This window comes from Poecilia formosa, unplaced genomic scaffold, assembly GCF_000485575.1.
Source record: "Poecilia formosa unplaced genomic scaffold, Poecilia_formosa-5.1.2 Scaffold14, whole genome shotgun sequence".
Classification (NCBI taxonomy): domain Eukaryota; kingdom Metazoa; phylum Chordata; class Actinopteri; order Cyprinodontiformes; family Poeciliidae; genus Poecilia; species Poecilia formosa.
Window position 1 is genome coordinate 3,059,496 of NW_006799953.1, and position 25,185 is coordinate 3,084,680.

The 25,185-nt window shown below is 39.9% G+C and overlaps 1 protein-coding gene across 3 annotated transcripts in view; it reads right to left on the reverse strand.

Annotated features, from left to right (window-relative positions):
• Positions 1 to 3,939: 3,939 nt before the first annotated feature.
• Positions 3,940 to 25,185, reverse strand: part of LOC103133934 (seizure protein 6 homolog) — a 106,290-nt gene continuing 85,044 nt past the window's right edge. Inside the window, exons 5-18 of one of the 3 annotated variants that reach the window (XM_007545923.2) lie at positions 23,249 to 23,434; positions 22,344 to 22,512; positions 21,474 to 21,640; positions 21,195 to 21,389; positions 18,944 to 19,082; positions 9,829 to 10,025; positions 8,687 to 8,881; positions 7,774 to 7,965; positions 7,438 to 7,632; positions 7,213 to 7,251; positions 7,001 to 7,109; positions 6,808 to 6,904; positions 5,624 to 5,697; positions 3,940 to 4,327 (exon numbers count right to left, since the gene is read on the reverse strand). In XM_007545923.2, coding sequence (XP_007545985.1) covers positions 5,671 to 5,697; positions 6,808 to 6,904; positions 7,001 to 7,109; positions 7,213 to 7,251; positions 7,438 to 7,632; positions 7,774 to 7,965; positions 8,687 to 8,881; positions 9,829 to 10,025; positions 18,944 to 19,082; positions 21,195 to 21,389; positions 21,474 to 21,640; positions 22,344 to 22,512; positions 23,249 to 23,434 — 1,907 coding nt within the window. In that variant the 3' untranslated portion in view covers positions 3,940 to 4,327; positions 5,624 to 5,670. The other 2 variants (XM_007545924.2, XM_016668316.1) reach the window with 2 other exon arrangements.

Consider the following 25,185-nt stretch of genomic DNA (forward strand, 5'->3'; position numbering starts at 1 on the left):
ACGCACACACGCACACACAGAAGCAGCCCCGAAAAGATTCACATTATCTATATGTTAAAAAGGAAGAAGTGTGACATGTCTTCAAAGTGTGTCATTTAGCTGCTGCCTTTTGGAAATTCAAAAACTCGAGTGAAGCATTCGTACGTATGAATCTTCCGAAGTTCTTGAGCTCACTCTTTGTCTTTTGAACTCAGCTACGTTGCATCAGTAACATTCAGTTTTCAAGTATTTATTTCCAAACAAATCAGGCTAAGTCCAAATGTGACATCTGACATTTTTATTATTTATGAACATTTCTCTCTGAGGAGGCTCTGACTTTTTACTTATGCTAAAGGATCACAACACATGCCAAGAGTTTAGCTTTCATGGGAAAATGTTTGCATGAATGTGTCTAACCTTAACCTAACAGTAAAATACGGCGGTGGCAGCATCATGTTGTGGGGCTGTTTGTCTTCAGATGAAATTAAATTTTTTATGAAGGTGGACCAAAAATAATGAACCCTTCCAAAACCAGTCAGTTTTGACTGCAAGTGAACAGGTTTTCTCGTAACATCTGTTTAACAAGTGAGGATGACATAAAAAGAAGTGGGGCAGTTGGAATCAGCTTTTGCTTCTTCTGCAATTGATAGAGCCTCAGTAAGGTTCCACACCATAAAGTTCCTATTTCTCGTCCTTCAGTCTGAAAAGCTGAGCGATTAGAGTAATTGAAAAATAAATCAATGATTTTTTTTTTCAAAATTTAAAATAAAATAAAATAATTAAAAAAAATCTGTTTAAGCATCTTATATTACCAAAACAATGGGAAGAAAGTGATTATTTTTTTCTAGTTTTTATAAGGCAAGTACACTTAAAATGATGTCTTTTATTTAAAACGTCTGCTCATATATATTTTTCCATTTAAACTGTCTGTGCACTCGTATTTCACAGAGCAAAGCATAACGACGGTCCTGACTTTTTCCCCGTGTTCATCGAACACTGCACACCAGACCCTTTGAACGGGTCATTACATTAAACTACATTTACCCGTCAACCCTGCGGTGAGCACGGCGTGCCCCGGAGCAGCCGACACGGAGGAGGAGGTCTGACGGTCTGCCGTATTAGCCGCTTAATTGCCTCATCCTGGTCTCTGCTGGATTGTGAGCAGCACATTTTACTTTAATTGTGAACCATCCGCAGCCTGCCACTTGTGCACGGTGGGAGCAGCAAGTGCTGGGAGATGGTCCTCGTAACGCACTTGATGCCAAGCGCGTCCCCCTTTCTCTGAGATCTGCTTTGGTAGTGTGCTGCCATCTATCGGCGTTCCTGAAAACTGCAGTTTGAGAAAACAATGGAGTCCACACAAAGGGGTCAAGACTGTGGAAGAGGAATCCGAGAAGATCAACTTTTGCACAAAGGAACGCCCAACCATTTAACAATACTATTTGTACAAATGCAAAAGTTCAAGAATATGCTTGTGAGCAAACTTCAGGTCTATGAGAGTGAATGTCTTGGGCTGCTCTGCCATTGATAAACACATAATTTACAGAAAACGAGTTAATACATGGGTGGACTCCCAGTGGACTCCCCCCCTCCGCCCCCCACTACCTCCACACAAATGTATTGAAAATAATTTGCATTTTAATGGCTCAAGCTGCTCTATATGTCCCTCTGCATCAGAGTGAAAGCTCAGCTGAAATCATGGGTGACTGGTTCCAAATGATCCGCTGAGATAAACCAACTCCCACATAAACACAGACACAAGAAAAAAACAAAAACAACAACAAAAAAAAAACGTGACATGCTCATAAACCCCCTCCCTCTCACTGGATGCACCTCATTTACTGCGATGCAAATGAAACTACAGGACCGAAGTGAAAGAGCAGTTTGTCAAGACAGAATAAGGTCAAACTGTCGATTTTATTTGATGAGAACTTTTGTTTGTCGTTATTATTTTGTTTTCTTCCAGATTTATCAACTAGTGGTTCGATAGGTAATGGCAATAGCGTCTTCAGTAAAATATTTCAGGTGTCATCCAGTTATTTGACCCTCAATCATTTGCTTCAAATGATCTTCTGATAGCAGTTTCAACAAATAAAAACAACCGGCCTTTACATGCCGATTAGCCATTTAGACGCTTTCTAAAAAACTTTTGAGTCTGATTGTGTCATTTAGTTTTAATGTTTTGCTGTCAGCGTGATTTATCTTCCAACAAATGTGCCTCTATGGGCATTTTGTTTGATAGAGCAACACAATGATAGAGCGTAACTTTGTTAGGAAAAGGCTACATGGTTTTTAGCAATTGTTTTAAAAAAAGAATTAAAAAAACAATTACTTTTTATAGCATATATATATATGCTTTAATATAGCATATATATTTTGTATATGGCGCTTTTATACAAGCTCCAGCTCAGTCAGACTGAACTGTAAAGCAGCAGCAGTTTTCACATCTAGCCACAGATGCTGGTTGGAATTTTGGTCTATGATTTGATTGGATGTGCTTTGATCTGAACAGTTCCATTGCAAATATTAGCTTTAATGCACTATTTGGTAACTATGAACAACTTGAAGGTATGCATGATTGAATTGCAATGACTTGAGACGACGTGTTGCTGAATTGGTGCTATATAAATAAAGTGAATGGAATTTATTTTAATTAAACGTATGTAAGTATTAAACACACACACACACACACGCACACACACACACACACCCCCACACACACACACATATATATAAATTGTGCAGTAGTTTGGGTTGGTCTGTAATATAAAATTTGAGTTTGTAATTGTATAAAACAGATCCAATTTGACTTACAAAATTTCAATGGACATTTCTAAACTTTTGAAAGTGTCTAATTATAATAAAAGCGAACTTTACCAGATGTGCTGCTTAGTACGGAGATGTGAAAACATGATCTGAACGTCATTCAACTTTACGCCTTACCCGTTACTCTGCTACCATCTAGTGTTTAAAACTTGTCACTACAGTCCAACCTGTAATTCTTCAGACTCGCACTGCGAAATTCTTCCAGCAAAAACACAAAACAATACTGTTAGACTAAACCCAGTCTATTTGAGAACACTTAATTCTCCCAATATTAGCCTTGATCCTCATGATAATAAAACAAAAGTATGTTTTCACAACAGTTTTAGTCTAACTCGTGGAGCACTCATAGACAAAAATAAATTCACTCAAGGAGTCGATGACAGATTAAAACAATTGTTAATTTTATTATTATTCAGGGAGTCATATATACACTTAAGGTGATGTGGTTTCCTGGGTGTGGCTGAGGCGGCTGTGAGGCTGAAAGAAAACACCTTTTACAGCGAAAAGCAAACGCACAGATGAGATAAATACGTTCTTCATCAAATTCAACACAAGCAGATGCAAAACAGCTTCATCGCCACTCGTCAGTTTTAAATATATATATATATTTATATATATATTTTGTTATTTTACAGACTATGCAAATCATTCTTGTAACATCATTGAATTATTGTGTTTCTGCGTTTTAAAACGAGGGGGTTCACACAGCCAGGAGCTGCAACCAGTTGATGCTACTGATTCTTTGAGGCAGATTTTAAGATGTGGCGTACAGTAAGAACACTGGCATTCATGATGGATGAAAAAAAACAACAACAAAAAAAAACGTATCTGAGGCTATATGTTGCTGGAAACCACACATCGGCTGGTGGAAAATCCTTCCGTAAATACTTTGACGAGAGATTATATGAAGGTAAGGTGGAGTGCTACGTTAAGCCGAAACAATATCAAATAATAGTTAAATCTAGATTCAAGTCATACAAATGTTTTCGTGTGTGATCTCTCAGGTTTTAGTCAGTCGTGAGGCACTCGTATTGGACAGGCAGTTTATTTACAAATAGCAGTCCCATACACACACACACACACACACACACACACACACAGAGAAAAAAGAAGAAGATAAAAATAAAGTCATGATAAAATTTACAAAAACTGTGGAATGTCAGGGATCGTAAAAAAAAAAAGAACCCAAAAACAAAACAAAAATCAAACCATTTCCCTCCTCTTTAAATGTAACTCGCTGAGGCCATCAAAAATTTACTTAAAAACATACAATCACCAATGGTCATCGACGACTTACTTTATAAAAATATCACCATGGCGTTAAACAGGATCACAGATTCGACTGTGCAGGAGAGAGAGAGACTTATTTACATTGATACAAACATAGCAGAGGGTGATATTGATTCAAATCAAAATGTGGGCAAAAATGTAACCATGAGCAGTGCAGAGAGGGTCCCAAAAGCCAAAGCTTGAGCAGTTCCTGCTTTAAGTGGACACCTCTAAAAAAGTTTCTCATTTTGTCCTGTAAAAACCAGACAGATGACTTGATTAAAAATTTCACGAAAGTTACAGTTCAAGCTTAATATGTTTAATTAAGACATTCTTAGCACAGTTTTATGGTTTGACTGACACACGGATGCTGATTAGTTGAATATTTTTAACAAATCAAGCTACTGTTGACAGGTAATGACTTAAATACTGAGCAGAGTTTGTGTTTTTAATCATTCTTAAGTGTTCTGGTCGCTTGTTGTGGTTTATTTTATCCTTATAATGTCAACACAAAAGCCCCAATAAATAATTCAGAAATGAGTTGTTGATTATAACTATTGATTGTAACGGACTCTTTGGAAGGGAGCAGTTTCTGGGTTTTCACATTTAGGATAAATGTTGGTTTTTATTTCCAAAAGCTGTATTCTACAGTGTAGAGCAGCCATATTTAGCTTTTAGCTCCATATATGTTTTTATTTCAGATATTGAACTGGACACGCTCAAATGCACTAGAGATTCCCTAAACTAAAAACATTAAAAACATTTTTTGGTCACTACATATTGAAAACCAGAAATCGAAATTCAACTAGCTACGTGTATGCAATACTCATGACACATGGGACACTCACTCTCTCCCCTTTGACCGAACATGCAAGCGTGGCTTTTAAAAAAAACTTGTTCTGGAAGTAGTAAGCATAATTTATTTATATTTCTTCTTCTGTTTTTGGTGGCGAGTCATATTACCCGATTTCAAAGACTGCCTTTGAAGTTTCCCTAAACATTAAAGCATTTTTCACTTTCACATTTACTGATTGATTAACATCAAAGAAAAAGAACAGGAAAGGAAACTATATTTAAGTAAAAAAAACAACTATAATGACAATTTATGCATAATTGGTATTTACTAGATAACAAGGGATGCTCCCGTCTCATTTCCTGATTTTGTTAGAGGTCCTAGTAAAAGTATTTTTAAATGTTCGATTTCAGAGACCCTGACTGAACTACACTTCTAATACCTGTTACAGGTCTGTTGTTTTATACGTCAGCCAAACTCCTAGAAAGCCATGTGGCTGTATTTGTAGAATTTACAACAACATAAGGAAATGGATATAGTCACAGTTCTTATGAAAACCTTCTACTATGATAGTTTACAGCAGTTTAATTAGCAATAAGTAATAAATAACAACAAGAACAAAAAGTAATAAATAATAAAAACTGCAACAAGATCAACATATGTGGAAATATTATTAGATAAAGCTAAAAACATGTGGCAGCAGGATCACTGGACAGTAAAACATGCTGCGGCTTTAGTTGTTGAAGGCCATCTCACCTTGTAGTTGTTGTGCAGCAAAGCCAAAGTGGAAATACTGACAGGGTTTAGTATCTACAACGGGTCTGCCAATGCTGCAGGAGCAGAGAAAAGAAGAGCAATGGGGGACAGCTTAAAACTGCTAACACAAACATCAGCAATACCCATGTGCTGGTTAGCCTCGCATTGAAACAGAAGTCGTAGAAGTATACATGCCACTTGAACTTGGAGAGATTTATCATGTTACAACCACAAACTGCATTGCAATGCGTGTGAACACAAATCAGTGGATGATTGTGAAGTTAAAGGAAATAATTCATGCTTTTTTGTACTAAAACAAACTAATGTGCATGTATATGTTGCCCCTCTTACTCTAGCACCAACAGAAAAAAAAAATCCAGTGCAACCAATTTCATTTTTCCTGATAAAATAACGTCTGAATGCATATAGGTACTCGACTGCAGTTGGTATCAGAGAAGAAGGGGCTACATACAAACACACACACCGCAGAAACAAGGATTGAACTTGCATTTGTAATAGTAAGAAAAATAAAATAATAATAATAATAATAATAATCTAAAATCTCCTTTACATCTCAGCATAATACAATACTTTTGACTCGTCTTTTAATAAACCAAATCCTGAAAGCTGGTTGCTTGGTGATTTTGGAGTAAGAGGGCTGGATGTAAGTGCAAACAAATTTGACAAACCACGAAAGATTTTGTGTGCCCTAGTTTGTGTAGGTCTATCATGTAAAATAACAGAAATATTAATGAAGGTCTGTTGTTGTAATTCGCTAATATGTATGAGAAATAGCTGAAAGGGCATGAATACTTGCCCTTTAAGGCTTAAATTTGACATGTAAAGGGCATTTCAAATAAAATTAAGTATCATTATGTCGCTATTATTACCACCTTTGCATGACAGTGTGTATGCTGTGTTACAATACATCTGCCTATGTAACAGGGAACAGAAAGAAAAAAAAAAAAACGCCACTAAACAGAAATGAAGTATGGAACATCCCAACAGGCAAATTATATCACAATGTTCGGCATTTGCTCCCACTGACGATACTGATGGTGATGGAGGATGAAGGTGCCCTCTGCTGGCGTGAAATGAGATGACGTTGGGATGGAGGAGGATCAGGACAGCACACTGGTGTTCTGCGAATCGACGTCCTGCATGCTCACGACATCCGTACTTACTCCACTTTCATAAATAGGGTTGTCGAAAGCCGACTCTTCCGTCATGTTGTCGTACGGTGGAGAGGACGTCGGCATTCTGACAGATTTCCCTTGAAGTCTGAGCAAAGAGTGGAAAAAAAACAAAACAGAGAACATTCTGCAAAGACTCCTTTGACTGCAAATACAGGGTATGAAGTTTAAAGATATTACTCACTTCGCAAAGTAGACATAAATCCCCAAAACAATCACCAAGACGATTGCAGTTGGAATAAAAACTGCAAGGGTAATATTGGTCCCCTCCATGCTGTAATCCATACTAACAACTAAAAAAAGAAAAAAAGAAAAACAGTCAATATTTTGTGCAATTTTCGCAACAAAGAAACATCGATATTAACTGGGTTTCAGACTCTTTGTAACATGGCTCACCATCAAGCCTTCGTTGATTCACATACTGCGCTGAAGACGCTACAAAGACACAAAATCTTCTTTGTCAAGAAGCTGTACAAAAATCACAGTGCACACCTACATGCAACACTTTAGGTGTAGAAACAGTACAGTGTCAGAATCAATGTGAGACCGCGGTGCAATTCTAAATGTTGAGACAAAATGTAAAAAAAAAGGGGAACGCTTGGCAAAATGATGACGCTTTACCTCTGCAGACAGGAGGAGTGCTGTTCCACTGCGACGGGTGGCCGGGGACACAATAGACGGTGGCACCACCCCGCAGCTCGTAGCCTGCAGTGCAGGAGAACGTAAGAGTCTCGCCCGCTTGATAAAAGGCCTTTTCAGAGCTCTGGATGCTGCTGGAAGCTGCACCGGGGTTTCTGCAAGGCTCGTACTTCTCAGCTGGAGATTGGAGGGGAAGGAAAAAAAAAACAAAAAAAAAAAACATTCGCAACGTCAGTCTTTGAAAGATTGACGACGTGAAGTAATTGTGGGGCTCTCGACTTTTGGAAATGTAACAAAAAATAGGTGCGAGTTACTTACGGACACACTTGGGCAGTCTGTCGCTCCACTTGGGTACCGCCGAGTCCCGGTTGTTGCAGGTGAGGAGACTGGAGCCAGACAGAACGTAGCCTTTGTTACAGATGAACTGCACGGTGGAGCCGACGTTGAAGCGGGGGCCAGTGATCACTTTACGACTGTGCTCCACGTTTCCTGGGTCTCGGCACGTCAGGACTGGTGAGCGCCACAACAAGGAGGGAATGAGAACTTGTTTACAGGCTGTAGGTATAAGAGCTGACGAGTTTAGAGCAGTCACAAATTCCCCAAAACAATAACCAAAATTATATATATCACACTTTCTCTAAAGAACTGGCTAAAAAAGTCAGGAGAGATGTACAATTTGTTGGGCTTCCACCATTAAACCTTGTTTTGGTGGAATAGTGACCAATGTGTTGGGAGGTTTGGAATTAGGGTTCTTTTTTTTGTCTGAAGACTGAGAATAACGCAAACAAAAACTTGACGATAGATTTTATAAAATCTGTAAAAGTTAGAAGAAGCTGAAATAAACAGAAGTAGCTCAAGTAGTTGAAAGATATGACTACATTTTAAAGTTTGAATGGTGTTCATATGTGAAGTTATGTGGAAATAGTCAGCTGTGGAAGAACGCATAGCAATTATGGGATGGTCCATTCATTTCAACAGGGCCCAAGATGATCACAAAAAGCTGAACATTTCATAAACCATCCTGAATGAGCATAATATGGTAAAAGTCGAATGGTTCAAATAGCACAATATATGCAGAAGTGTACGGGGAAAAAAAAAAAAAGTGGAGGAGCTCAAGAGCGTGAATGACTTTTGCACAACGTTTTGCAAACGGAATTGCAGACATCCTCAGAGTACATCAATTATGTACCATATGAATAAACTAAGAAGACATCCATCGGCCCCATCTCACCTTCATCACACTTCGGCACGTCGCCGCTCCAAGTAAGATCCCACTGGCACATGAGGATCTCGGAGCCTACCAACGCATATCCCGGGTAGCACTGGTAGGTGACCACTGTGCCATGGATGAGATCGGGGTGGGATGTGCTCTTCCAGCCGTTGGGGATCTCCGGCAGTTCAGGACAAGTGTCATTCCTTGGCACCTCTGTGAACAATTGAGCAGTGGGTCAAAAATGAGAAAAAGAAATTGTACTAGACAAAACCGAAGCATTTTTTTATAATAAAATACAAACCAGAATAGCATTAAACAGCCTTAAGGAGAGTGAAGCATTAATATGTAACAGCCTCGGTGGGGAAGGAGGATGACGGCACAATTGTGTGTGTTTTGCTGTGGTCTAGAAAGCCACTGTTGGAGAGGAAACTCTAAATAGAAGACTGCGATGTGCTGGAAGGAACACAGCATGTAATCTGGCAGCCGTCAGTCTCTTCATAGATGGCCAGCAGCATAAAAACATTGGGTGAAAGCGGTTGATATTGATGTCTGTGCTATTATTGTGCTTCTTTGTTTGGTGTTGCTTAATTTTGTGCATCTGAGGTAAGAAAAAAAAAAGACTGACAGCAGCACAGCAGGAGATGGAAGGATAGAGGCAATGGTTACATTCCATCGCTCGGCTTCAAAAATATATTCCACACATGTTCTTTGTGTGAGGTGTAGGGGGGGAGAGGTTTGCCCAAGATGGTTTAATTTTAAGTTATTGATTTTATTTTAACGTTCTACAAGCACCAGTTCCTTTAGAAAAATATTTCAAAGTCTTGGAGAAGTATTCGTACCCCTTGACCTTTTTCGACATGCTGTGGGAGTATTGGGGGGTAGATAACGTTCATCGAAGCTATTTTGCAAAGTAAAATAAAAAATAAAAAAGCGCAATGATGAAAGTTGTTAAAGACATATACCGCAAAAGAATTGCACCTTTGGCTAAAATGAAAGTTGGGTGAACATTATATTGACTCAAGGGCATTAAATACAGATGTACACCTCACTTTCCAGGTTTTAAACACACATGAAGTTATGATAATCCACATTCAAATACGTGGATGGATCTGACAAAACGTGAAAAACTTCAAAGTGCACATGTGCTACGCCCAGCTTACCAAAGAAGTGAACTACAAAGCCGTTGTTGTAGCCGTAGATGTTAGTGGCAGGATCGGACTGGAACTGAATAGTGACGTCAGCCATGGACGTGTAGAGTTTGAAGTGCGGCCGCGCGCCGCTGTACTGGCCCAGAATGTTGCCCGTCAGGTCGTCACCGTCGTAGAATGTAAGTTGGTCGTTTTTACCCAGATTGAGACTGAAAAAAACGAACAAACAAAAAAAGCCACACCCATGAATGCACACATAAAAAGAATTTACAACTCTGTGGTAGCGAAGGAGCGTTAAGTTCGTGACGTGTTTATTAGCCGGTGAAAGGAGAAACCGGAGATGTAGGGTGATGTCAGCAATACTTTGAGATTTGTAATTCTGTTTGTATTGGGACAGAACGGTGCAGAGTAAACACTAAATAATTTACAACCTGCTAGCCTCAATTGCTTCAATACATAATGCTGTGGATCTACAGGAGGGGCATATGACTACATTGGAGGCGTCCAAGGTGAGGGACAAATTAAAGAAACAAATGAACATTCAATGTAAATGTGGGGAAATGTCAACAACGGATGAGAATCAACATTGGAAAGTTAAAATGGGACAGAAAGACATGATGAAAATGCAATGACTGTCAATCCAAATATTGAAATCTTATCTAGATTGTAAAGTATTCGTAACCTTTGGACATTTTTACTTTTTGTCAAGGTCAAGCCACAAATTTCAGTTTATTTTATTTGGTTCTTATGTGGTGAAGTAGTTTATCACCATGGAAAGAAAATGATAAACATTTCAGAAACATTATCTGCAACTGAGCCTCAAAAATGTATCTGTGCTCCTTCTACTGTAATTACACAATCGAGTGCTGCAAGTTGTGGACATTTAAGTACAAACCGAATTGTTTTGCCAGGTCTTCTCTGCAAAAAAAAACAAACACACACACACGCACACGCACACACACACACAAAAACAGAAAAAAAAAACAAAAAAACAACAACAACAACAAAAAACACAATATCTGCCAGATTGGATGAAAGTATATATGAAATCAAAATTCACATTTCTCAGTAGTTTTTAAGTTTGCACTTTGAGTTGGCTATTTCAACTCAGGAATATGCTTTGACAAAACCCATTCTATTGCAGTTCTGGATGCATGTTTGGAATCATTGGAAGTCTGAAATCTTTTGCTCAAACAGGTTTCCCTTAAGTAAGGATTGATCTATTAAAATTATACCACCAAATGGCATCTTTTCAAAATGGGTTGCAGATTGAGAGGGGAAGAGACCTTTGGGGATACACATCACATGTGTACCATCTAACACCAGGCTGCCGCTAAAGTACAAGAATATATTGAGAAACTGTGTCTGCTTTGACTTTATTAACACAGACCAGAATTAAATCAATAAGGGAGACTTGGCTTGTCTTCAAGAGTGACCACATGCTGATGAGCATCTATTTATCAGATCTAGATTGCTTTGAGCAGAGAAAGTGAGATTTCTACCATTTTTATTAAAATGTCTTTTAGCTCTGACCAGTCACCTTTTCTTCAGTACAACCATAAGATGTCAGTTTGATTTTCAACGCACAAGGACATGTGAAAGCATTGCAATATTTTGCACGAAATATTAGTTGCATGCGTCTCACACACCAGACCTGACAAGCTCCAGAGGCTTCTCTTTCCACAAAAGACTCACTTCGTGTGTGTGTGTGTGTGTGTGTGTGTGTGTGTCCACCGAGGGTTGTTGGCGTCATCTGTTGTGAAGCAGCTCTGCACATTTGAACACCCAGTTCTTTTCATCATCGTCATCGCACGTGGGGTCTGCTTCTGCCGAGAGATTGCGTTGGCTCGTGCAACGCGGACGGCGTGGTAAAAAAAAAAAAAAGAAGAAGCTGTGCCAAAACCTTTTTTTTTTAATTTTTTTTTTTAATGAGGGACAACCAGTGGGAAAGCTCTAACACTCGGCTGGCTGACCACTTGAGTCATTTCATCAGTCTGTCAGTGGCGGACAAATTTGCAAGGAATTGCCTACAAAGCCAGCAGACTGCTGCCAAAACCCATCTGAGTCACAAATGAAGTGCAGTGCTGTTAAATCTGAGACTTGCTGTGATGCAAGAATCAATGGCACATAAACATGTAAAGTAGTCCTAACAGAGCCACAAAAGCGAAATGTAAATCCACTTATTTTTGGAGAGAGTTCTTGTACCAGAAACAACTAGTGACAATATCGACTTGTGCAACAAAGTACTTCTTCTAACTTATATAGATAAAGTGCACTGCAGATGTTTTCATACGCCGTAATTTTCTTCAAAAACCTTAATGTACTGTATTTAGTTGCATTGTGTGTGACAGACCAACAACAAGTAGAGGATAATTGTGACTTGGTAGGAAATTATTCACTGTGACATCTTTAAATTAAATCCAAAGGAATTGGCTTTAGAAGTCAAATAATTACAAAATATATTCCATCTGTGTGTAATTAAATCACATAGTTATACCCAACCTGTAAACCTGTAACTTTTTAACCTATGTGAAATAAAAATTAAGGAGACTTGGTGTAACATCAAGACCTGTCATTTGTGTTGCTTTTAACGGCTTGAGAGCATGAATATTGGGATCAAGGGTGGAATTCACAACGTCGACTCTGCCGTGTTACTTTCGCTGTGATGTCACCATCTCTCTTTTTTCACACTCAAGTATCAAGCGACTGGGAATTTCATCTTACTGCTGTTTGAGCGCCCACAGGTTTTCAGGTAATTACTAGCGAAATGAGCTAAAAAGCGAACGATAATATCACGTTACAGGTTTAGTTTTGAGCATCCAGCATTCGGAGGCGAGTGAGTAGTTCTTGATGTAGACAGCACATTGTAGAGTGAGATTAAATGATGTTATTTTTTTTGGTTATTGTGGTGATATTTGTGTTGCTGCACAGGAACACATGATGTGTGAGAGGTGTGGCACTCGTGGTAAAAATCTTTTGACTTGGCTAGTCAAATGTGCAATACAGTGATACTAAAGTGTTATTGTATGCTTTTGTCTTTTTACACCATTGAAACAAACAGCAGAAGTGAAATATGTTGATGAAGGTATAACAATGCCTTTTACACCAAACACCAGCCCCATGGTGAAACATGGTGGTGACAACATAATGATGTTAGGATGCTTTTCTTCAGCAGGAAGATGGAAGCCGATGGGAGTTATTGAGAGGACTGAGATAAGACCAGGGTGATCCTTGAAGAAAAATATGTTAGAGCCAGCAAAAGATATGTAAGGCTAGCAGAGACTTGCAGCTGCAATTTCAGTGGAAATATATACCTTTGCAGTAAGAGGACTTCCGGAAATCTCTTATCTGGACGCGTCTTTCTGCTATTAGTGAATGAACTGTAATGGCAAATCAAATCTTCCTTTCGATTTTTTTTTCAACCGAATAAGGCATGAATTTCAACAGCTTACTTTTTGCTCAATGTGTGTGTAACATCTGATTTCAGTCAGCCATCCAAACCCCTATTGGAATATCAGCCACAGGTGATTTTTTTTTCTCCCTCCTTTCTTTTCTCTATCAGTGGTGCTTTCATGGCCTGCAGGTTAACAGACCTTCCAGATGGCCTCGTCCTATTTAGTCAGAATAAAACCTCGGGTGACATCTGTGAGACACACAAGTTGGTTTATTTCTTAGTGAATTATTTCGCTTTCCTCTACCTGCTGATTATGTCATCAAGGCTTCCCAGTTCTCAGCATTTTATTGTTTCCCCTCCAAATATAACTCCCCTTGATTTCAGGATACAGTTGAGGGAAGGACATTTGTTTGCCAGTTGGCAGTCTTGCCGAGTGATTACCTTCAGTCACGGCATTTTATCTCTTTTTAAAAGAAGTCCCTCCATTTACTGTGAATAATTTAGAATTTCGCCACCAATGGAGGTTTAAATGACTGATTGTATTAACTTAACAGACCACTTTGAGTGCGTCCACGATCATGGTGCCAGAACAGAAGAATCCAAATGTGTAAGTGCCTTTTCAGACCTCTGACAGGTGGCTCTTTTAAGACTACTGGAATGCTGTGGGGCCACTGTCTATGACCTGGAAGCAGCCAGCGGCAAGAACGACTTAATAATGAGAGACCCGTAGGAATAAAGTGAAACAAAATAACATGCACACAAAATTGAACAGCACTTTCTTGAAATGTAAAGAACAATTTTGATTAGTGTGCCGTCACTGTGCCTCGGAAAAATATCAATGCCCCTTGAGCACATTGTGTCCTTCCACGACGACAGACTTTATTGTGTTTTATTGAGACTTTATGCTAAATAGCAAAACGCAATTTTGTTACGTTTTCAAAAAAACAGTTTTACATCTGAAAACTGAGGCATTCGTTTTTATTCAGCCTCCGTGAATCAAAACCTGTGGCTGAAATTACAGTCACAAGTGTTTTAGGATGTCAAGAAAGTTAGGTTCTATTCAGATTTAAGTCTCAAACTTTTCATGTTTGAGAAGTCGGCTGTTCTCAAACATGAACATGAGCACCACCGAGCACCATCAGTGCAGTGATGGCTAAACTTTGTTTGGGGGAGTTTTGTTCTGCTGAAGGCGAATCTCTGCTCCCGCTGAAGAAAAACATCCTCAAGTCATGATGCTGTCGTGTGTCGCTATGGGGATGGTGTGTTCAGGATGTCGCGCAGCATTAGTTTCCTAGCATAGAAACTCCTTGTAAATGAGTCTGTCCTTTAAGAAGGATATTTTTTTAAGGTTTTATTGACTCTAGTGACCTTTATTTCATAATGGATTGACAGAAAAGCGGGTAATAAGAGAAGGGGGAAGATATGCGGCAAAGGTCGCCAGGCTGGGAATCGAACCTGCAACAGCCAGGCTAAGAACTAAGGCCTCCATATGTTGGTTAACCCCTGCAGCACCACAGCACACCTGGATGTTGTTATAAACCTTACTAATATTTAACCTTCTCCAAAACTATCTGTATACACGTCTGGTGTATCTTTTGTGATGTTGACGTGGTTTGTTGACTAGTTTTCTCCAATGTACCTCTGATTCTTGCACAGCTTATATTTATTTACACAAAGTTTAACTAGTGAGCCAACTTCTGAAGGCAATTAGTTCCACTGGATTTTATTTCGAAGTTGTACAGTAAAAGAGGGTAGAAAACAAAGTCCTGCCCGACTTTAAACTCAAAAGTCGTCTTCCACGTCATAATTATGTTATTATTTAATGTTGGTCCAATGCACAAAAGCCAAATGTAGCGACTGAAGTTTCTGGTTGCAAGGTGACAAAACATATTAATGAGCAGTCATGAAAGGCACTGTATCTGATGAAATATTTCAGCTTGAAAACACGGTCTTGACCTTTTCAAACTTTTGGAGTGCCGTTTCGAGAAAGAACTTGGGAGAAGCTCTCTGCATACCAATCACACCGACTCAGCTCAGCAGACAGGATGAGGAGAGAACAGTTGTTTTTCACAGGCCTCTAGGCATTTGTCTCCTTCACCATCCTGACAACTTTAGAAAAGCCACAGCTAATCTCCAGCAACTTGGACAGAATAGGAATTGCTTTCATTGTCACGCTTTTAGGAGAAAGCTTCTTAATCTTCCTAACATGGAGATTATGCATTTAGATTTTTTATTTTTTTTGCAGCTTCATATAAGTTTGAAGCACAAAAAGATACCGTATAATATACACTGACTTATGGGATAGCATGTAATTCTCAGAAACTCCACTAGAGGATGCAACCAACCCAAACTAAAACGCCCCTGTTCCTGGTCAGTAAACATACATAACACTTTAAAGTGGCGCACGCAGTGCAATCGGAATGTTAATCTATATTTGAAGCATTTACTGAGGTGTATCCTACAGGTGGGAATATCAGCTGTAACCTCTTGTTTCTGGCTCCTGGTCAAGCCATGCTCCGCACTAATTAGCAAAGAGCCAGCCCTCCTGTTTGGCCTAAATTAATTAATCAGTCCTCATTATGCACACTGCTCCTCTGTAATTGCCAGCACAGGCACAGTGATGAATGATAACACAGAAAACATTCTCATTAATGTGGAAAAGTGTGTTCCCACCCTTATAATGAGACAGCTCTTATACACAAGAGCCTTTTTGCACACAAACACACCTTTGACACAAATTGCGCGTTGACCAAGCCTATAGGAATGCTGTTTCTCAAGCTAAACGGAGCGGACACAGAGGTAACGGTGGGGTCCGCTGGGATCAGAGGGGCTGCCACGACAGCCACGCCTGACCGACTTTGAGATAAACTAAAGCCGGACGCGGCGCTATTAATTTACAGCGAGCTGCCTCTTGTGGCCCAGATTAAAACAAACATCCAACAGGTAGAATTTAAAGAGAAATCCCTGAATTAAAATCAGATTACCTCAAACCAAACTTGTCTACATGTGCTTTGTTCTCTTAGCTTTTGTTATCCGAGGTACCCTGGTAGACTTTCAACATCAGACATTCATCACAAAGTTCTAATCTTGATCTAAAGAACAGAGAGGGATGCCGGGTCACACAAAGCCCTGTGTGGCATTCCGACACAGGGCTGTTATTCTGTGGAAAAAATCCAAGTGATGGCTCATATCCTAGTGCTCATAAGCCTGAAAGATAGCTTAGGAAAACCATGTCCTTCACAAATGTCACTGAGATCTATCTGCTTGTTTTGTGTTAATTCAACCAGTAAAAGAAAATCAGCCGCATAGGTGTAATTCTTCCCCGTCTTTCGACCTTTTTCTTTCAAAATTCCGTTGTTTTCCTTACTTAGCCCAACACTGCTTTAGCCGTGCTCAGGATCTTCGCGCAATATTTAACTCTCCGCAATCCAAAACATGTTTTGGGTTACGCACAAACTTATTTTGCGAAGCAAATGTTTTCATCTGGTTGACATAAACAACAACAAAAAAACCCCTCTTCTGTTTCAGGATAAGGGTAGGGCAGAGGTGAGCTTCAGGATCACAGGTTGGGTTAGGTGTCAGCACTGAGATGAGGTTACCCACTGAGCATTTTGGAGTTGAAAATACATTTGAATAATATCAAACTGTTCATAGGCATCTAGTCTTAAAAGGCATTGGTACATCAATCTATCTTGCTTCAGCTGAAATTGACAAGAACAAGGAATATCTGGATTTGAATTTAGGATTTTTAACATAATCTTGAGTAGATTAGCTAAACAAATACACACTTTAAGTCAGGAGCACCCAAGTCTTTAAGAGTGCCCTCCTTTAAACACAGCTGGATCAAATGAGTGGCTCTTTTAGCAGACCTCTGCAGAGTGGAGCTACTGCCAGTAACTCAGGCATGTTGGAACAAGGTGGTCATGGATTTATTTACATTGGTAAATAAGTACTGATTGAATAAGTATTTAAAAAAAAATACAAATTTGAATCTTAACTTTCAAATATTCCACCAGTGCTGCATCATTGCTGTGTTACATAAGAACAACTTGAGCACAGTTGCCACTGTATGCAGATGTAGTTCTGCTTGGAAATATAATGAATGATCAACAGCAAACGTTTTTTTTCTTCTTTTTTCCTTTCATGCAAACAAAATGAACGTTATCTCTTTTGATATCAGGAAAGCATCTGGAAGTCGTTGCGCATTCAGTGTTATTGCTTGAGTGCTTTGTGACACGTTAGATTACAGTGTGTGTCATCTGCCATCCTCCAGCACGGCACAGCTCAAATATGTTACAAATGGAAAAAGAAAAGTGGAAATTAACTCATGCTGAATCAAAAGAGGCAGTCTATAAGCTCTGGCGTAATCTTTGTAGCATTTCTGCATGATTTACAAACATTTTTTTGTAAACCTTATGACTTTCTAAATTAGGTCAATGTGCAGCTCTAGCTAATGTTAGCAGGTGTTTTGCTCAGTAGGTAGGCCATAAAAACACAGAAATAATAAGACGAGGCTCGGAAGTGGTGGGATCTGAAGCTGTTTCGCCTAAGAACACGCATTTCTGTGTTTTTCTTCTTTCAAATATTGACGTCGTCGCCACCTACTCGACACGCTCAACATTTCTGACTGAAATTTCAGATGGCGTACGAGTAGAAATAATGAACGAGCGGATGAAAGATACCTGTTTAGAGCTGCATTCATGGAACAAGTACTAGACAGACAGTGGTCTGTTGCAGCAGAAGACATTTTCTCTGTGTCCTCAAGAAAAAAAATATGGATTTGGAAAAGGCAGCATTTGAAGGAATCAACTGCAAGCCTGTGCAAACGAGGAATCCAACCAGTACACCAGCTACAGCCTGAGTCTTTCCACAGTCTTTGTTTGGTGGGACCTCAGGCGAATTCCTGCCAGCTTAATTTTAACCTCTCGCTGTGCCTCTGCAACTGCTTTGAGCAATAAAACAAATCACTTGTGCTGTATTGTTTTGTGTCAAGACGGATGAACACGCTGAAACGGTCGAATCCCTCATCCGAAACAAGCGGATGAATCTATACAGGATAACGAGACAACATTTGAATTTCTATACAACACTTGAATCATTTTTTTTTTTCTTGGTTTTAGAGAAATGCTCAATGCGCCGTAAAAAGAAATCAAGGTTATGGGTTATTTTCTTCACTTAATTTAAGACCAATAAGAGGTGCGGAGATGGGAGAAACAGATGTCTGCGTGTGTTTGTGCGAGTGTGATTATGTGAGACGGGAGCTCGCGAAGGTGAAGAGTGAAGGTGACACACACAGTGTGCGTGTGTCCATTATGACATCTGTCCGTGTGTGCTGGATTCCATTTGGGCGGACTGGATAAGTGGCTCAGAGTAGTTCACTTGCCAGAGCATATTCATTTCAAAGCCAACTCCGAGGCAAACACCAGGGAAGTGGGAGCAGGGAGGCTTACTGGCTAATCTGGTCAGAGAGCGAGCTGGAAGCAGGACAGAATCCTTAATGTAGGCGGATGTAAAAATGTAAAAAAAAAAAAATCTAATTAATGAGCGCTGCCACGGAAAGATTTCTCTTTGTGCACAAGCCTGCTGCGATAAGAAAACAGATGAGCAAGTAACGGGAAAAGTCTGTGTTTGAAACAAGAGATGGAGTGTTAAACGCTAGCAGCTCAATCTGACCTCCTCCCTGACTTCCCCCCTGTGTGAGTTCCAGTCTGAGACCTGTGCATGGGCTCTTACACTTGGATGTCAAGCATGATCCTTTTGTCCTCTTCCACATGGATGCCCCAGATGCAGTCCTGCCCCTTGTCGTAGGCCTCGGGCCAATTAGGAGACAACACCACTCCAGCAGAGTCTGTGATCTCTCCGCTGCACACAGCTGTAACACACAGAGACAGCAAAGTCAACAACACAAGGAAACAAACTGCAGCCAATTTACAGGCGGAGGAGTACGATCGAGCCTCTGAAACGCAAACGCTGGTGCAGGGAGATCCTGTTTTTTTATTTTTTTATTTTTTTATTTAATTCAATGAATCCTGACTTTAAAGGACGAGTGCAATGGAACGTGCACGCTGCTCGGCAGGATCGTTGTAAAACTGTGAACCAGCAATGAGCTACGTGGCGACCATGACCCAGAAGAGCAAAGAATTTAATTTTCCCATATCTGGCTTTACAAGAACGCTTTTCAATTTTACTCTGTGATAGAGGGACCAGGCAGGCATTAAAGCAACCAAAGTATGGTCAGCAAATTGTGTGTATGCGTGAGCGTGTGGCCTTGTATTTGATACATTGCAGGGCTTTCGGAGTGATGGGTTAGGTTTAGGGCTGAGGTGTGAATTGAGTTTAGATTAGATTTAGGGTCAGGGTTGGGGTTAGGCAACAAAAAGTAATAAAAAAAATTAATAAAAGTCAATGCAAAGTTGTTGTGAAGAAAGTAAGATGTTCTATATGTGTACATAAGATGAGTGTTATAGAGAGCAGGCTGGTTATTAAGTACTGTACATAGTCTGCGCTCTGTGGAGAGTTCAATTCAGGGCAGCTATTGTGTGCCTTTAATCTTGAGCACTTGAAAAATCTGCCCTGCAAGCACACATATCAAAGTAAATCATTCCTATGATCTTAAGAGGGAATTTATCACGGATCAGAGCAAACCAGTTCAGGAAGACACAGTTAAATGCTTTTTGGATTTAATGTCTGAACAAAAGACATCCCCACCTACTGAAATGATCAAGCAAACACCATGAAATCCTTAGATTGTTAGGCCAGGCATATCTGGCTAAGTTTTTTTTTTGTTTTTTTGACTTATTTAAAACATAATAATAAAATAAGACTTGATGCATTATAAGAACGATGATAATGAGATTGTCATGGCATAATCACTTCGTATTACAAAATACCACGATGATATAAAATTTACATTCAAAATATTTCATTTAGATTTGAAACACTTGTGCAATGCGCTCACTGCCTTTATTTAAAATCAAATCTATTCCTTCTAATATTTCCCACAGCTGTTTAAATAATCTAACATCTTAATCACTACATTTGTAATAATTTCAAAATTTATGGGTACATTTAGGCAAATTTTAATAGCATTTTTCATAATTGTGCTTAATGGGCTGAATATTTTTGCTTCATAAAAGTAAAACAGTTATCAGTTGCTCAATTAGGCATCATCCTGTGTAGCCAGGTTGCAGTGAGTGTCTTAACAGACATTCTGCCTGTAGCTTACCAGCTGTAATAAAAAAGCCATAACTGTGTTTTTTTTTTGTTTTGTTTCATCACCCAGAAACATTTCTGAACAGCCAAATGTGACAGTTTTATTATCCAAAAGAAAAGAAAAAAAGAACTGCCACAATTTTAAGCTGACATGCGGTGCAACAACAGGTGGGGGAGGGACATTACTGTGTTAGTATGTGCTTCAAATAAACGGTGGTTACTCTATCAGTTTGTCTGGGATCTCATTAGAAGGACTCTAACCTATAGGAAACACTAGATAAAAAAAAAAAACTGTCAGCAAACAATATAATGCCTTTTTATTTGAGGCATAATCATATTTTTCTAGCCAAGTGTGTGTGTTTTTTTTTTATTTGTTACCTTTTCAACTACAACCACAAAAACCTCTAGAACATCTATATTCGTCTGTAAGTGTGTTATGTTCAGAACTGTTTTCTTCGGTTCCTTAAAGCGCATTTATTTTATGGCAACTTTGTTTGCCAGAAATGGACAACTAGGTGTCGTGACAAATGAAATCATAATAACATTATGAAGAAGTACTCCCTTCTCACGCTGTGCAATATTTTCACAGCTACTTGAAGAACGTGCCCAGGGACGGGGATTGGGACGAGGTTTAATGGAGGAGATTGATGAGATGCACGTGGAAATATGAGCCGTATTCCCATACGTATGAAGACAGCAAACACAGAGGAAGGCCAACTGAGCAGGATGTGAATGGGTTAAAATGGGATTCGGACAAAATCTGTTCGCTCACCCCTGCAGGCGGGCTCCGTCTCGTTCCACTGTGGGTTTTGAGAATCCACGCACTCAATCACTACGGAACCTTGCTCCAGCGTGTAGCCAGGATTACAAGAGAATTCAACTACCGCTCCCATGCTGTAGGTGGAGTCACTGCTGCTGAAGTTGCCGTACTTTACAAAAGGCTCATAGCACATCCCTTTGGCAAAGGCTGCATTAACAAAGCAAATAGTTAGACTTGCTGACGTCGCCTTGTACAAAATGAGTCACTCCGCAGTCCGCGTGATCTGCTTGCCTTCGTATCTGATGGCTGCTCCGGTGGATGTCATCGTCCCATCTGTGGTAAACTCCACAAACAAGTGACGGCCTGTGCTGAGCACGCCCTCGTTTGGCAAGTATTCCACTTCGTAGGAGTCATATACAGGTGGAGAGTCAATGTTGTTTCCATTTTTTATCAGCAGCCTGTTTGGAAACACACACCAGCAAAAACAGTCCTGTGAATTAGACTGGGAAGTAAAAACCGAAAAAAATAAAATAAAAAATTACTTTCCACGAGACTCGTCTAGTTGCAGTTGCAACAGCTTTGTGGTAATATCCCAGATCGGTCTTGTAATAAGACGAATGACCATGCATGACAGCAGCCACGTCCATCAGTTGATTCAATTGAAAATGTAATGAATCTGCTGTCCCCTATTTCATGCTACATCAGCCTCCTCAATTCACTGGACTTAAAGAACGCTCTTAAAGGATTGTAGTGACAATACATGCTTTCAAATTCATCCATTACTCTAAAGACTTTGGTCATTAATGACCCTTGAGAATGTAATGCTCTGTTCACATGGATAATGTCATTCAGATGGAGAGTTTAGGGCTTGATAGTATCAGCTATTAGCTAAAGAGAAACACAACAGCAAGTCCAACGTGTTGACTTGTCCTGCAATTTCTTCAGATCTTAATCCCAATGAGCATCTGTGGGATGTAGAGTACAAATAATTAGTCTAAACTTTACAACTGGTAAGGTCTAATGGATCCGTTAGTAAAGGTCTGAGGAAGATGGTAAACTCCTATTGGACTAGTTGAGTCTCTTTCTCTCCTAACAGGTCTTTATGAGGCTTTTTTTTTTGCTTGTTTTTCTTTTTCAGAATTATGTCAGGTATAGCCCAACCTGTCGTCATCCTCTGCCAGAGCAACCTTCTCGAAGTGAATGTGAAGCCGGTGGCCTTCGGGGGCTTCCAGTACCCAGTGGCAGGTCAGATTGTTGCTGTAGTTGCCAGGGAAACCAGGAGAGACGATACGACCATAGGTGGCATTCTTTATCATCCCCCCACAGGACGCTATATGAGAAGAAACCGAGCAAGAGAAGGGAGCAAGAGGATAAAGAGTTAGAGGGTAAAAGCTAGATGAGAAATGTAATGAAACTATGGAAGGGGGATTTCAGAGAAAAGTCACTGTCTGTGCACAGATTGCATCAATATCCAATGGACTGTGGCTGTGCAACACCAGGCAGCTCTCCTGGGCCTAAGAGTGTCTTAACGCGGCAAAATGGCAGCGGTAATGCTATCAGCCGAGAGCAGCTGCATGCAGGCGATGTGAAAGGCCGGAACAGGAAGATGAGCCTTTACAAGCAGGAGACTGACAGCCACATGTGCTAATCAAGGCAGCCAGGTCCGGACAGCTTTGTTTTGTCCCCGTCTCTAAAGAATAGCTCCCTGTGCACAGTTGGTCTCTCAAATCAACTCAGTGGGAGACACTCTGGTGAAAAGCGTTCATTAATCAAAATTACCAGTTTTCTTCAGGAAGCCTGAAGAAAAAAAAAAAAAGTCTTGCTTTGTTTTCGAGAGCTCGATTTTGTTCTCGATTTCAGTTGTTAAAAATGTTAGGAGTTTCATTCTTAGCGAGATGTTTGTCAGATAGTGAAAAACTTAATATAGCTTGGTTTAATGTAATACAAAAGTCAAATAAACCAAACCAAATCACACGTAGGCATGGCTGCGGTCCCTAATACCGGATTCCAATTCCAGCTGCAGATATTCATTTGAATAAACTTGGCAGAGGAATTAGTTGCCTTACCTATGCATTGAGGTTCTTTTCCACTCCAGTAGGGTGTAGTTGCGTTGCGGCATGTGAGCATTTTGGGACCTTGCAACTTGTATCCAGTAAAACAGCTGAAGTAGGCCTCCCCGCCGGCGTGGAGATGGGTCACTGAGACTTCTCCACCCGCAGGCTCTTTGGGGAATGTACAGCTGAGCACAAAAGCTGAAGTGAAGAGAAAGCCACAGAAAGAAAACAGAAAATAGAGGCATCTTTAATCAGCTATGATAGATAGATAGATATTTCCTATGGAGCAAAAATAAACAGATAATTTGCATACAATTCTGAACAGACAAAATCCTGTCCTACAATGTGCACAACCGCTGTTATTTTGAATCTGTGTTTTGTATGTGTTCGCCATGTTGTGTCCCCCTCTAAATCACTGTTTATCACTGTTAAATATTTGCATATAGAAGGGGAGTGGTCTTTTGTTGCCCATTATTTCTTCAAACAAATCAAACACCACATTTCAGCCAACTGTCTCAGTCCTTGTCGAACGTTCACACAATTAGAATCGGTGTGAAATCGAGCATTGGCTCGCTTTCTAGCCTCCATCTGCTATTTGTAATTTACCAACAAATAAAATATGCAAATGTACAGAGGGATGTTTGGGGCCCTGGTAAATAATAGCGCCGCGTGATTCATGTTACTGCAAGTATGTTGACAAATGAAGGTTTGGCTGATAAGCCGAACGTCGCAGTGGGTCTGTAAAAATGATAGTGGGAGGAAGAATAGCCTATGCTGCGTCTGTCCAAGACGGACGATTGCCGCGGGGTAAGATCAATGTTCCTGGAGTTCCTTTGCATTGTTGTCCTGTCCCTGTTTTTAAATAAATGGTGTAGAATGGGATGAAGTTAGCATAGATAATGAAGTAAGCAAAGCAAGTCTTTAATGGAAGCTATTAAACAACCTTCTCCTCCTGTCTAATAACCGCACTGTTCTACCTCATTAGTGAAGGGACTTTAATGACCACACTAAAACTTTTAAACTCCTTGAAATGTGTGAATAACAGAAACAGCACCATAATTGGATCCAGTGTGGTTGGCGCTACAACAACAAAGGCATTATGAAAGGCGTGTGGAGCAGAAAACAGCTAGAACTTTGACCGGCCTAATTTGAGGAGGCTTCTCAAGAAGGACTCTGACCACGGAGCAACAATGATTCAAGCACACCTCAGCAGACAGCAGGTAGGATTGGCACAAGTTCCACTCATGTATATGTTGTGTTTGCAAATCTGAATGTGGAGTTGTGAAGAAAAAAAAAAAAAACGTCAGCCAGTAAAGCAACCATAGCTTCGTGCATCCGATTTATGTGGGTGTATGAAACACCCGATTCAAATACGTTCCAGCAGAAAGTCTGAAAGATGAACCAGTTACACTTGAATTGATTTAAGCTAACCTTTACTCTGGTTCTTAAGTCTATCAAGAAGTTCCCCAGCCTCAACATTACAAAATTACAGAGTGAGTAAAGTTAACGGCGGACAGAAAAATGATCCGAAAGAACGACAGCTTGTTCACAAGTAAATCTTTTAGTTTCCTGTTAAAGCCTTTTCCACCTTCTATAGACGGTACTTCTGTCAGAGCTCCAATGCCAAACAGGACAGGGAATGCCAGTAGGTTTTATGTAACTGTACAATTCGATACTCTCGAGTGAAAATGTGTTGCGCAAAGAGATGTGGGGCAAGTGAAGATTAAACTGCACAAAAATTAAACCAGCTCTGTAGGTTGGCTTTGAAGTGTTTTCACTTCAACCAGCCATTTGTAGAATAAAAGAAATGTGATAGGTTTTATGCTGTTACCTTGAAACTAAATTGTCTATTCGAAATGTCATTCTATTAGTCTTTGAAGTAAAACGTAAGGAAAAACAGCCCTAAATGCTTAATGGCCATAAAGGTTTCTCAAACCACTGACTTGCAT